We start from the raw sequence: 15,317 nt of genomic DNA, 5'->3' as shown, positions 1-15,317 counted from the left end.
TAATATAAAGTTATATAATATAAAGTTTTATAAAATATTGGATTTATTGAGTTCACTATCGATGATTATATATAAAAAAAGTTTAACATTTAAACAAGAGATTAAACAAGAGATTAAAGAACATTATCAAATTCTTTCTTGTTGATAATAGTGTGTGATAAATTTGATCACAAGAGATGGCACCACAAGTTAAATACTAAAAAAAATTAATTTTACATGTCGTAAATATATTTTATATTCACATATCTACACTGATTCCTAAATTCCTAATAAGAAAAAGCATTGTAATGCAAATGCAATACGCAAAAGCATATCTGTGTTGAATTAATATTCATTATCGGTCTCCGATATTTTGATTTAGTAAGGATTTGATAAGGATTCCTATATTATCGACTTAATAATAAGCAATAGATATAAAATAGACAAAAGATAGTATTGTTCATCAACAAAAGAATCACAAATATAAATATAAAAGATATTATCTAGTCTGTGCCAATGATTCTTGATCCTTATTTTGATATATAAAGCTTTCTCTATCATCATATAACAAATTTTCTTCTATCAACAACCGATATTAAACAAATTAAAAAATAAGAAAGTGGAAATCTACACTGTTAATTAAATCGATATCTTGGAAATTATTTTTGAAATAAAAGTAATTTGTCAACAATATAATATTGCAATCTTGTAAAACATTTGAAATAAACAGGTGAGGATCAAATGAAAGAATATGTAAAAATAAAATTTAATATAAAAAATCATTTATAATATGATGTTTAAATGCGATCAAAAAACACATAAATCAAAAATTACGCATACACTTTAAATTTTATCGCATAGCATCAGTCAGATATGAAAAAAAATTATGCAAATAAAAATAATCTATACAAATAATCTATAAAAAATTAAAATATTATAATTTTCAATATTTTTAAAATTATTTTAAAGATTTGTTTTTGATTAATCGATATTAACATTTCAACAGTCGATAATATAGAAAATATAAATATATATATTATATATACTATTATATATTACTATATAAAAAAGTAATTCCTTTTTTCATAAATATTTTTCTCGTAAAGTGTGTATACATATTGTATGATTAAATGATGATTAAAATAATAAAAAATAATTATTTAACGAAATTAAAACTTAGTTTGTCCTTAAAATTTTTTTTTTTTTTTATATACAAATTTATGATTTTTCATTTTCAATAAAAGATTTTGATATTATAAAAGACTTTTATATAAAGTCACCATTACCGTTTTATCTCTTTCGAATAACCTGACTGCTCTCTTGTGGATCTCGAACTCTTCTCACGAGGAGTAGATTGATGAGAGCAACAATGTACTGTTTTCTCTGCTGAACAGCAACTTTTCGATTTTGGTTTCTGCTTACTTTTCCCGTTTATTCGTCGAATGATTTCTTCGATAAATCTTTGATCTTTCTCATTTAATTCAGCTGCCAAAATGTTCCTTTGACATCCCTCTTGTCCCCTGTAATTACAAGTCAAACAGTCCTTTTATAAAAGAAATATTGGTGTCTCTTCCAAGAAATAAAATACTTCGAAAGGCTGCATTAATCGATGTTCATATTTAACCCATTAACTTTCTTCGCTAAATTTTCATTAATATGCTAAAATATTAAAAATTTTTTTATAATAATAAATTATAATAATAATGACAGATGTGCGTGTATATTTTTTATAAGTTATATATTTTGATATAGTAGCAAATATGTATTTAAGAACGTTTAATATTTTGCATAAGTTGATATTCAGAATAATTGAAAAATAATTTTCATTTTCGGAGCACTTTTCAGAGATCCACTTTTAAGAAATATTTTCGAAAAGTAATTTTCAAGAATTTTGTTGTTAATGTTTTTATATAAGAAAAGAGATTAAGAGAAAAGATTAAACACCAATCATAAATATTTATATATAATAGATAAGATTCTTTTGTATTTGTAAAATAAATTATGAGCCAATATAGTTAACAAATAGATTATAAATTGTAGATTATAAAATTCTATTTTAGAATTTTATTTATAATTTATGTTTATTTGATTCCATTTTCTTTGTTAACAAACTTTATACAACTTGAAAAAATTGTTTATGAGATGTGAACGAATATTTAGTATCAATACAATTCTTTATAAGATTTTTGATATAATATACATATATTATTGTATATATAACCTACAATTTATAACTTATAATTAATAATTAATAACTTATAATTTATTAATTAATTAATATCATTGATTGAAAAATTATTGTATAAGTATAAAAAGAGTTTCTTATCCATGATAAAAATTTAATAGAATTTTTATACTTATCATTAATATCACTAAAATTATCATCTTATAATACAGACTTAAATATATATATATATCCATTGTATTTATAGATAATTGCATTTTTTCTATAATATAAATTATAAAAATGATGATAAAAAAATAAATTAAATTATTTACTATGTAAATTAATTACTACGTATATTACTATTACTTACTGTAAATTATTCTATTATAATTATATAAATTGTATTATTTATTACGTAAGATTTGATCATGAAATTAATTATTAAAAAATTAATATCTTAATTTTCGAATTACGTTAGCTATATATATCGTAATTTTTGAATTCATAGAAATAAATATATAATTAAATTAAAATTGTATTTGCCATGCAAAAGTATTAAGGAATTAATGTCTTAAGATCACGCTATACATATAGCTATACATATAGAAAATTACTATTGCACGTAGGAACAGACAAGCGAAGGGAAATCTTCGGTCTGCAAAGAGAAAAGCTCGCTCTTCTCGTTACGAAGAAGCGACATTCTCGACGGTACATTATGGAGAACGTTTCGCTAATGAAACGACTAAAATGCGGAGAATGTAACTCGTTTTAACCGATAAGGATTACCATGCTATGTTATATTCTCCAACAAAAAGTGAGAATAACTCTATACCGTGCGATTTTATTTTTTACTCCCTTTCTCTTGCTTATGCTCTGTTTATCGTTCTAACGAACATTCCTGTTGATTTATATTTTGTTTTTTCTTTATTTTTTTACCTTATTGCATCGTGTTATTTCAAGAAATTAATTGTTAGAAGTTCTCGACATCAGAGGAAATTGAAGTTGTAATCGAAATTTAATGAGCATAAAATTGTATCTACTCTCAATATAAGAGAAATAAAGTGATATTGTTCACCTTTGATAATTGTACAGTTTCGCGATTAATTTGTTCAGGTACAAGTTGTCCTTCTGTAACGACTTCAACTCTGATTCCTTCTCCTGAAATTGAATTAATCATGATTAATTCGAATTATTATATGTATATACAATGTTTTTGTATTATTTTTTAAATTTTTAGTTAATTTATTTATCATCACAAGAATAATATAATATGAATAAATACAATACTGTTTTGAAATATTAATCATATAGAAGATATAAAGACTTATGAGACACATGATCATTATATATAAAATATATTAATTATACTTTATATTTATATTTAATAAACTTATACATTATTTATCTATTCTTTCTATTATTTTTATTTTATCATTTTTCAAATACTGCAATTAATAAAGCGTTTGTCATAAAAAAATCAAATTATTTATATTACGTTCAATTTCATTTCAATCAGAACTTTATCATTATGTCAATGAAATTTTTATGAAGAAAGAAATAAAAATTAAATAAATTATAACTATAATTTACTAATAAGTAAATTAATAAGTAAATTAAATAAATTATAATTAATATATAAGTCATGGTGTGCATTTAAAATATATAATTACAGATCATAATATGCATTTAATAAATCTTAACATCATTACCATTAATGTGTTTGTCGCAACTTTGAGTTCGTCGTTGCGAGTTTCCGAAAGATGACGAGCTGTGATCGTCTCTGTAGTTAATCTTGTCAACTGTTGCCTATAATTATGCTCTCGTTCCATTGCCTTATCCCATGCTTCCTCTCGTGCGATTATGGTATCTCGAAGAGTTTGCATATCCTTTTCCAATACTTCCAATTCTGACCTATTGCAATTATGTTATTTTAAAAATATGAACACTTCAAAATAATGATTATCAGTGAAACGGTACTAATGCTACATGGCATTAATATACTTAGATATATATACTTAGATTTATTTATCTTTTCATATAATTCTTTAATTATTTTATTATTTTTAATTTCTCACTTTTCAAATATTTGAATTATTATATTTTTTTACATAAACAATAAAAATATATTTTGTTAATTTTTAATATTAAAATTATGCTTGAAATTAATTGTTATGTATATTATTAAAATTATAATTATAAATATGTATTTAAAAATTAAAAATGTTGAGAGTTGAACAATTGCTCTTGGCAGTTATTCAATAATATTATGTTCAAAATAAAAAATTATTCTAACAATTCAAAGCTAGATAACTCTCCAGATATGTTTCTATTATATGAACATTATTTAAAACTAATTGTTCTATCTTTTCTTTAATATATTTCGAATTGTTCGAACAAATTATTGAATACGAAAAGAAGAATAACGACATAAAGGATATGGTATTTACTTCGTAATTGTGACAGTAGGAGGTTGTTTCTCACAACTTTCCAATTTTCTTTGACAACCCATGCATACTGCCCAAACTTGTACTCCACGATCAGCCTTATGCATGATATTCGTAGTTGATGTTTCGATATTTCTACCCATTGACATTTGTCTTTTCTGAAAGATCATACTGAAATGTAATTTCTAGAAGAAATCAAACTGTTTTTAGACATTCGTACTCCATCTTCTGCTTCTTTCTTTATCTCCTCAATCTTCGATCTTTCAAAATCGAGCTCCTCTCGAAGCAACGTCAACCTCTTCTCTAATCTTTTTATCTCACTCCTTTCTTCTTTCAATCTAACAAAAGAATAATCAAGATTATTCAACGCTTGAAATCTGTATTTTCTCTAAAAATATGAAAAAAAAAAAAATACTTAATTGCTTAGAATTAGAATTAAATTTAAAGATGATAATATTAGATATTGAGAAATATGACTCGTTGTCTTTTTTTTAGCGTAGATTTTAAAATATGAATAATATGTTTAAAGAGATTTCATTATTAATGAAAAATTGTTAATGAGGTTTTTTAAATTGTGTTTCTATTCAAAGCAAGATTTAATAATATTGTTTTAATATGAAAATAAATCAATCAATTATCATTCAATATTTTTAATGATTATTTTATGCAAAATTAATCATTTCTTAATCTCGAATTAATTTCATTTGCTCGTAACTAAACTACGAATGTTTTATGAGAGATGTAAAAAAATTTATAAGACGTAACATGCAAAAATATCTAAAATAAAATATTCATTACGATAGTAGAGGACGAATTAAATATTTATTTAACTTCCGCTTCTTTAATTATAATGCATAAACATCTATAATCGTAACTTAATAAATAAACTTTAATCGATATTTGTATCAATTTTTACATTTGTTTTGATCTCTAAACTTCGTTCCACAATTATATTAATATCCTATATAATAAAATTAATGATGAAAATCTCTCGAAGAATAGAGAAAATTTATAGTCGATAATGCAAGTAATGACGAAGCAGAAGAGAACGTAGTCTTATGTTTTTTCAATTTTTTTCTTTGTTTTTTTTTTTCTTTTTCAACTGATTCGTCTATTCAGATGCAAGCCAGAAGAATATTGATTAAGATTTGTCCATTGTCCGCGTATTAATATACTCACTGTGACGTGAGGGCTTTGTTCTCGGTGATAAGATTTTGATTACGCGTCTGCATCACAATATTGCTGTCCTCCAGGAATTTCATTTTCGTTTGTATCTTCTCCATCACGATCGCGTCCCCATGTTTTGTCGTCTCCTGCTTATAGGTCGGTGCAGTCCTTCCTGATTGTAATCGAGCATCTCCATAAGATGCTTCACCTCTTCCTAACAAAATAAATGAAAATTTTTAATATTTTATATATTTAAAAAATTTTTAAATAGAATCGTATATAATACGATACTGCTATAAAGTGTTATTAGAAGAAATTATATCTTTTTCTTGAGGTTATGTCAGTCATTAATTTAATTATTCATTATCATAACGAATTAATTATTTTTCGCATAATTAAATATAATATGGATCATTATAATTTTATTATAGATAATTTGTTCTCAAAAGCAATTTGCACGAAGAAGCATTTCAGAAATTATTATTTTATTACTATGTTCTAAAAATTTTGGCAACTTCACAAGAATCTAGAAGTTTGAACTTTAATAATCAAATTACCTGAAACATTAATATATACGATTAGAAAAAAATTTTTAAATAATATTGTTAAACATTACAAAATATATGTATAATTTAATAGAAATCTATGTTTGTATGATTTTTTGAGGTTAATGTTTAAACTTCAAACGTTAGTAAATTCTATATATTATCATTAGTGAATTTCATTTGTAACAAAAATTTTCAATTAAGAATTTGGTTAAAAATGTATCCATAACTTAATAAAAACTTACGTTTGTACATTTTGAGGTGCAATAGATTTCAAAAATTAGTGGATTCTGTATGTCATGACGAATAATTTCTTTATAATAAAATTTTCAATTAGAGTTGTCATAAATAAAAAAAAAATTTTTATTAATCCCATCAAAAGCAGCATACGTAAAAAAATATTTCAACTACTATGATACATTACATAAATAATCGATAACGGAAATATAGGAAACACATACAGTATTTGACATCGAGATGTTTAAAGCGTCAAAAGGATCATTCTTTCCATAAATGCATACGTGCTCACGCATTTCTAGTATCCTTATATCTCTACCCACAAAGAGAGGCGCTCGCATCGTGAATTTTTTTTTAGAAAACTTTATTAACTATTTTACCTGATGTTGGAGTTTCCACTTGATTCCCTTGAAATTCTAATTCTCTCCATCCTGTGGTACAATAACCTGAGATTGGAAATTGCAAAAATGAAATACAAAATAATTAATTCAAATAATGTATTTTTCATAATAATAATAATAATTTTATTATTTTGAATGTAACAGAATTATTGAAAGTAAGCATAATAATCATTAATCGAGTAATCATCATAAAGTAATCTGCTTATTTGTAATCCATTAATTAAATTATTTGAATATTTGATGTATATGTATATTTATTATAGTCATAAAAATGAAATATACAGAGAAAACAAAATCTAATGTAGCTTTTCAAATAATATATAATTGAAATAGTTACAATTATAAATTGTCTAGAAGATTGAAAAATTACTTTATACAATATCGAAGATTTTTAGATTTTGAATCTAATGATATTTAAATTATATAACGAGATTTACTGAAATACATAATTCCATTTAGGTTGAATTCAGATTTTAACCTATTTATTCTGTACTTCGTGCGATTGTTATATCAAATTTGTCAAAACCATTACTCCAATTCGTCTCGAAAGAATTAAATTATTAATCAAAGATTTTCGTTCAAACTTTGGAACATAGTTGATCGATGCTTACGTAATGAATTGGCCGCCTCGGATACGAAGTCACGATACCCACCGCTTCTATAATTGTCAGATCGCGGTGTATATTGCGGAAGTAAATTGTAACGGTTACTGTATTGGCCATCGAAGTAATTTCTCTCCTTCGACGGATTTGATTGCTGATAATGTACGCAAGACATGTTGAGAGATTGTGACTATTGTCGATAAATAAAGGGGTGTTAGAGGATGTTCTTGAAATGGATCAGCAGGTCCACTTCGACCTGGATCACGAGAAATGATGGTTTTTTTTTTTTTTTTTACTTTTACATAATATCGTGGAAGGTATTTTTTAAAAAGTAGGATGAAAAGAAATGTTTCACGAACGAAAGACAGCGATCCTGATACTCTGAAATTTTCCCTGATTGCCTCGAGTAATCGCTAGTTGCTCGTTATTTGTTTGATGTTATAACGGTAAGGAGTTAGGAAATTTATATTTCTATTAATTGTGCAAGAAACAAATTCAAATTCTTGTTTCTTTTGCTTATAGAATATTTATTGAACTTTATTATGTTTTATTAACTTATTTAATTGATTTGAAATAATATTTAAATGAGATTATATTTTTACAAAAAAAAAATAAGAAATTTACCGTAAAATAATTAAAAATAATTTAAATAATTTAAAATACTAATTTAAAAAAGAATATAATTTCTTTTTCGCTCTATAACAATACATCAAGTTTTAATCTTTTCACGTTTGTGCTATTCACGCGTGAATAGATGATGCGTGAGATTTCGCATCGAATAAAAATTTTAAAAAAAAGATAAATTTTTCTTTTTATTCAAATACCTTTGCGAGACATTATATTTTATCATTGTTGATAACTTTACGTAACTTTTTTATGATATAAGCAAGATGAAAGCGGATGAAAATTTATAAAAGTGTATCTTCTTCGAAAAAACTTGTCAGTTATAATGACGTTAAAGATATTACGTCTTGGTTTACTTTGAGTTGATGTTACCTGGAAATATGAGATTCTTGAGCATTTTTCGTTCTTTTTTTTTTTTTTTTTTTTTATTTAAAATTAATCTTCTATATCAATTTATTAACGTACTTCAAATTTTAATTAAATTGCGTACGAAGTGTCCAATTTCATAAATTCGTGGAACCACTTATAATTTATAATATGTAACAAAATATGAAATAATAATAATATTGGATGTGAATTTAAAGCTTGAAGTTATACGAGTTGAATATTTATATATTAATATATATAAAATTGAATATTTGCGTTATATATTATTAATATAAATTGTTTTATCAATTGGTTTTTATGAATATATAAAAAATAAACGAATAATCGGTAACAATTGATTAAATATTTTAATTATGATAAGATATATTTGTTGAATTTTGATTATTCTTACAAGAAAAGATCCTTTGTTGAATTGAAAAACAAAATTATTAATTTTTTTAATTGTACAAACAATTTTACCAGACGATAGTGAAAATGAAAAGAAACAACTTTTATCTGAAAATTTTTTTTGTATTTCTTATAGTCCTCGAGTAAAGTCGAATTCTCATCCGCTTAAAATGATTTTGCGTAGAAAAAGAATTACGTAATTCATGCTTGCATACGTATTTTACAATGTGACAATTAAAAAAAAGAAAAAAAATTTAATATTAATAATGATATGATAATAAATATAAGAATTGTATATTTGAAAAAGTTATATATAATTATTTGACAATAAATCTAAAATTTAAATCATTATATATACTCAATATTTTTGTTTATCTAAAAATTACAATATAATTGTGAAATAAATAATAAGAAATAAATTATTTTTCCATCTATTTTTGATTTCACAATTTCGGAAATAAATTGTACTTTATTGAGTCATCAAACATGATAAATTTTTAAATTAAACCAACAATGAATCTTGAGTTCTTTAATTTTAATTATCGGCTAAACTTAATAATTATTTTTATAAAAAATCATTTGATATGAAATTCATTTATATTCAAATTCGTGAAATCAAAAATAGAGACATCTGAAGTAAGAAATACGAACTACAAATTTATTTTTTGTTCATAGAAGCATAATACAATAAATAACAATCAACTTAAGAATTACAGATATATAATAAAAAGATTTCAAAGTAAAATAACGTTAAATTAACTTAAAATCGATGACCAATAAAATTCTTAAAAATATAATTCAAGAATCCCTTTTTTAACATTTTTTACGAGAAGAATTTCGACGGAAAATTTTTATCCTTCTTCCAAAGTTATTCGTTTCTTGCTAAATATTTTGCTCTTGTCTGACCTTTTTTTTAAAAGTTTGCAACCGCAACCCGTACGAAATATCGTTCAAAATGAGAAGCATTTGGATTAAAATTAATTATGGTTCGCGGAATCGTGGTTACAAATCGTTTCGAGCGAGTAAATAAGAGACGATGAAAAGGATCGTTTCGAGGCATCCCCTCCTTCTCTATCGTGGCGCCACCACGCCGTTGAATTTTATAACCAGCATAGGCCGTAAAAGGAAATGGAGAAACGCGAAGAAATTTTATTTCGCACAGTGGCGGCCTTCCTTCCGTGTGATTTGTCCGTTTGTGCGTGGGCCTACCCTCGTAAAGAATTTACGAGTTCGAGACGTGAGCGAAATTACGTAAAATGTGTGGAAGGGGAAGAGAGAAATAAGGAGAACTGAGGAGGAGAGTGGAAGGAGTGTTTGAAGACAAATTAACAGGCAAATTAGAAGTGAAGTTAATTGTATCGATCATGAAGTAGGTAATATCCCTCAGCCACGAGTTGCTTCAGATACCTGAACATTTAGGTAATTGCACACTTAGAGCAATCAAAGATGAGAGATAATATTGTTTGTGTTAAGATTGATTGTAGTTATTATTTGGTCAAGTGCAAACAGATATTGGATGATTAATTTGATTTGAAACTTTTTGCGATCATGGAAAGTATTGATTTATAGAGTAAATATAATGAAAGAGAAAGATTATTTGAAATGAGATTGAAATTATCGGAGAGAGAAACTTTTGTAATTATCTAAAAGAAATATTAATTTTTAGAAGAAAAAAAAAAAAAATATTGCGAATGAAAGAGAAAAACTTTGAGATTTTGATCAAAAGAGATATTGCTTCTCAGAAAAATTAATGAATGAAAAGATTTGATTTAAAAAATTCAGAGATTTTTTGCAATTATCGATTCGATATAATAATGACTGTAATAAACGATAATAATTTTTTTTTCATATATTAAGTAAATAAATAAATACAATTATATTCTTTTTTGGTTTTATTTTTTATATCAGAAAGATATCACAAATATATCGATAAAAATTGAATTAGAAACAATTTGAGCTTGAATTAGATTACATTCTTACAATTCCATACAGCTTCTTGAAGTTAAAAATTAGATATGAAAATAAAAAACTGAAGATAAATTTTTTTATCTACGTCATAAATTGATTTTGCACTTATTTCTGCAATGTGAATTGTAAAAATAAATAAATAAATTATTAAATTATCTGAAAATAAGGAGTTAAAAAAATATATTAATATTACGTTCTTACATTATGGACGAATTTATTCGATAATATGTACAAATTCCTTAGTGATGAAAATATAAATATGTGGTAACATATTGCTTTTTTTAATAAAATATACAATAAATAAAGAATAAAACAAGTTTTAAAAAACAATTTCATCTACTACTCTTTAAACGTAACTTATATAGAGTACAATTTAATATGGACACGCTATACGCAGTCGAAAGTTGAAATGGTCGATTAAATTCTCTATTCAATTTCATCGACGATCGAATCTTTGTACGGGAAAATCCGCTTTATCGTTGAACTTTCAATTTCATTTAATAGAGTCCGTAGATATACTATAAAGATATTCACTGTCATTTAGAGATACAAAGATGAATATACTGTACAATATACTGCGACGTTTCACAGGGATGCGCATCGATCGAGTCGAGAAAAATATTGATTTATCGTTCTCATAGATTGCTCGCAAAATTGCACTCCCGAGGGCAGGGGCGTTTTCGCAACTATCATGAGCGAATGGAATACATGAATATATTACACATTTATGATTACACGTATGTGTCTACTTATACAAGGTGGTCTGATAACTTTGACCATCTAACTTTTATCATCTGTAGGTAAAATAATAAAATTTAAAATTTCGAAATTGAAGATTTGAATTGATATTTTCATTAAAAAAAAATAATTCTACGAATTAAGATTTTTTGATAGATGCTCTCTATTTAACTTATTAATGGTAAATGATTATCAGTGATCAACATAAAATAATTCAATAAATGTTGAAAAATAAAAAAGAAATATGCTATGTAGAAAATTTTTACTAAGAAAGATAGAACAATGGCCAAATTGTTTCCCAATTTATGAAAGACAATTCGTTTCACACAAGGATTTTTTAAAAATTGATATAAATTGTTTATTTAACATTTATTTATTTTATTATAATTACATTATTGTATTTTATCATATTTTAGATGTATCCAGGTTATTCTTTTACGTATGAAAAAATTATTATATACATATTATGGGCTCATGCTATACAATACAACTTTTATAAAGAAATATAAGAGATATTCAAGATAATGGAAGTTATTGAACCACCCTGTATTTGCGTATATATATATATATATGTATGCTTATGTGTGTAACATACGTACAGTATATAGACACATATGTGTATATGATGTACACATGAAGCTGATGTTCGCTATGTATATATGTACATATATGTATATTTTGAGCGTATCATTTTCCACATAAATTGATCGATTCACCAGGCTAATGTTCCTTCCATCCTCCTGAAAGTTTGTAAATGTTTGAAACAGCTTCATCAAAGTAAAATTTATTCAATAAATCGATAATTCTATTTGGTTTTATAAGTCTTCTATCTTCACTTTTTCGTATGCTACTGTTAATAGACTATTTATATTTGCTATTTCAATTTTAAAATTTTATATAACAATCTTTGGTTTTAATCCTTTCACGATATCGCATATAATCAATGAAATATTTCAATTAATTATTAAATGAATATATATCCTTTCGGTGAAATACGTCTCAAACTTTAATACATTTTATTTTTACAAAAACAGCAATTCTATTATTAGGTAATTGATAAAAAAAAATTGATTCTGAAAGGATTAATTAGAGGATGAAAAAAACATACACCACGATCAAATTCGTTTGAAATACTGATCATGTGAGCATAAAAAACTTATTTTATTCATATTTTTCTCCTGCATTATGACTTTAATATTAATCATGTACGTCGATGTTATTCAGAACGTTGTAGTTGCTTGTACGTACAGAGCGATAAGTCGCGAATAACATTCGGGCAATATCGTGAAACTTCGGTCAACATTCGGATAGTCGAAAGCAATGTTCGGCTAACTTCGGGCAATATCGAGAAGCTTTAGATAAAAAGCAATGTAGCAGGCCCAGAGCCTACTGTAGTAACTTTTAAACGTTCACTCGGCTAGTTTTATAAGTTTTACCCTCGGCATCTCTTTTGGTTAACCGCAAGCTTCTTTATTTGCAAAATGGCAGGCTAAACAGCACTGATATAAAGATATAGTTTGTACTGTAACAGAGAGTTCCAATCTCTTTTCGTAATTTTTCGTATACCTGAGACAGAAAAAAGAATGGATAAACGATCGAAAAGAAAATTTCAGAAATCCACGTCTACGAGAAAGATAGACGGAGCATTGACAATTTTGATGATATACTCGTGGTCTCTTCGTCGAAGCTCAAAAGGAGCTATTTTTTCGATGAAAGAATTCTATGCAGATCTAAAGTGTATCTCACTTAAGAAAAGTTTTTTTTTTCATCGTCCATTTCTTACACCAGTGACACCATAACTCGTTTCCTAGATGTAGAATGTAACATAGCGATGTGACCGCTTCTTCTCGAAGATTGAGCCGTTAAAGATGTCGTCACTGTCGTCCTTGTGCTACTGTTTGGAGCACCAGTGCCGAAACAATGATGTGGATTCGTCGCACACCATCCAGAAACCCATGATATCACTTGTGTATTTCTGTTGAATTAGAATCATTCTGTTTGGTTTAAACAGGTTTGTATTTTTTTTTGCATTAATTATATAAAATAATATTGTGAATTTTTTTGTTCTTTTACAATTGAATTAATCTTTTTAGAATGGAATGCTTGATTCAAATTAAAAATGAATTGCGAGATTTGTGAGATCTTAAAAGTCTTGAACCCAGATTTCTTTTTTTTTCTTTTTTTAAAGAATATTCGTTTTTTTCAATTCAAAATCTTAACATTATTAGAATTCTTTAAATCCAAATTTATAGTTAACCAATAATGAAACTAATTATTCTTTGATTTACAAAAAAATAGAACATCAATTATCCAAATCTCGATTATTCAAAACAATGTTACACTAGCATTATAATAATAATATAACAAATTTATCATATCATATAATATATACAATAAATATTCTTTTAACATAACCTATATATTATATATATTTGTTTTTTTTTTTTATTTTTTTAATGTATATTGTGAAACTTGAAAGTATTTTTTTCAAAAGTAAATTAATATTTTGCATAATGTATACTATATTTTAAATTATAGCAATAATTATTTTTGTATTGAAGTAAGTAATTAATTAATTTCCCATATTTATAAACTGGATAAATACACACAAATATACATGTATTTCGATCTTAATTGGTTCGAATAAACGATATTACGCTTTATTTTTTAAAATCGCATCAATTATAAAAAAAATTCTAAGTTTAAATAGAAATAGTTTAAATTCACATCGTCATATAAATTCTCGTAAATTATTTATACAAATTATTGTTTGATTAATTTTCAGAAGTTTCAAATCAGAAAAATCAGCAAAAGTGTTTCAAGAACATATAAAATTTTTTGATTTTCGAAAGAATCGATTGACCTATTCTTAGCTCAAATTCTTTAATATATTCAAATCTCGAAGAGATACTTTACTTAAATCACCAAGCTTTCATATCTTACCTTACAGTTTTACAAAATGACGTGCTGAAGAGACAATATATTATTGGATTAGCAGCTGAATTCAAAGTCGTTAAACTTTGAATGAAAGTGGCAACGGCGACGACAGTTTGGGTCTTTGGCAGATATCCGAAAACTTGAAGGAGATCGAACACTATATAAGGGCTCCAACAGAGAATGAATACTGAAACGTGGAAAAATCGTTTTTGATTAGACAACTTCAAATTATTCTTAGTTTGACATTATCTTTTTATTATTTCCATTATTCTTTTAAATATTATTATTTTGAAAGTTCAGTGTTAAAACATAGTTCATCATAATAAATACATAATTTATTTATCTATTTTTTTTTGTAATAAAATATTTAAGTTGTAACTATTATATGTACTATATATTATGTTTGATATTATACAAACACTGTTATATTTGACATATATCAAAATAATTTAAGAATAATTATTAATAGAAAGAATTTACATATATTTTATTTTATTTTCTTTTTTCACAATAAAATATTCAAGTTGTAACTATCATACATATATATATACATTTGATATTATATACTATTATATTTAACACATAACAAATATCATTTGAATTAAGGATATTTAATTGTTAGAAAGGATTTAAACATTTGTGAAAATATTCCATTGCATATGAAAAAATTAATAAAACCACCATTGTAATATTAATTTCGAAAATTAAACAACAAAATTATTGGAAAATTCAAG

The 15,317-nt window shown here is 25.0% G+C and overlaps 2 protein-coding genes and 1 long non-coding RNA gene across 5 annotated transcripts in view; 1 reads left to right on the top strand and 2 right to left on the bottom strand.

The window, feature by feature from the left end:
- Nucleotides 1-1,159: 1,159 nt before the first annotated feature.
- Nucleotides 1,160-7,994, bottom strand: LOC100869334 (uncharacterized). Its single transcript, XM_012495298.3, has 8 exons — nt 7,552-7,994; nt 6,920-6,985; nt 5,770-5,971; nt 4,811-4,928; nt 4,594-4,748; nt 3,856-4,057; nt 3,222-3,304; nt 1,160-1,499 (listed from the first exon to the last, which is right to left on the bottom strand). Exons 1-8 carry the CDS (start codon nt 7,715-7,717, stop codon nt 1,262-1,264), a joined length of 1,230 nt encoding a protein of 409 aa, XP_012350752.2. The 5' UTR covers nt 7,718-7,994; the 3' UTR covers nt 1,160-1,261.
- A 2,054-nt stretch (nt 7,995-10,048) lies between these two features.
- LOC147656286 (uncharacterized) lies at nt 10,049-15,316 on the top strand. Of its 2 annotated transcripts, XR_015294795.1 has the most exons (3): nt 10,049-10,359; nt 13,458-13,657; nt 14,597-15,316. It is a non-coding gene; the product is annotated as an uncharacterized LOC147656286 (long non-coding RNA). The 2 variants fall into 2 exon arrangements; XR_015294794.1 differs by lacking the exon at nt 10,049-10,359 and having other exon boundaries at nt 13,038-13,657.
- Nucleotides 11,106-15,317, bottom strand: part of CCAP-R (Crustacean cardioactive peptide receptor) — an 82,330-nt gene continuing 78,118 nt past the window's right edge. For both annotated transcript variants that reach the window (XM_086916191.1, XM_086916192.1), the window contains 2 exons: nt 14,590-14,770; nt 11,106-13,621 (listed from right to left, as the gene is read on the bottom strand). In XM_086916191.1, coding sequence (XP_086772317.1) covers nt 13,426-13,621; nt 14,590-14,770 — 377 coding nt within the window. In that variant the 3' untranslated portion in view covers nt 11,106-13,425. The remainder of the gene's footprint in view (nt 13,622-14,589; nt 14,771-15,317) is intronic.

This window comes from Apis florea, unplaced genomic scaffold (assembly GCF_048593485.1).
Source record: "Apis florea isolate Af1SG1 unplaced genomic scaffold, ASM4859348v1 contig_37_pilon, whole genome shotgun sequence".
NCBI classification, from domain to species: domain Eukaryota; kingdom Metazoa; phylum Arthropoda; class Insecta; order Hymenoptera; family Apidae; genus Apis; species Apis florea.
Note: the sequence above shows the minus strand (reverse complement) of the source record. Positions and strands in the feature narration are given on the sequence as shown.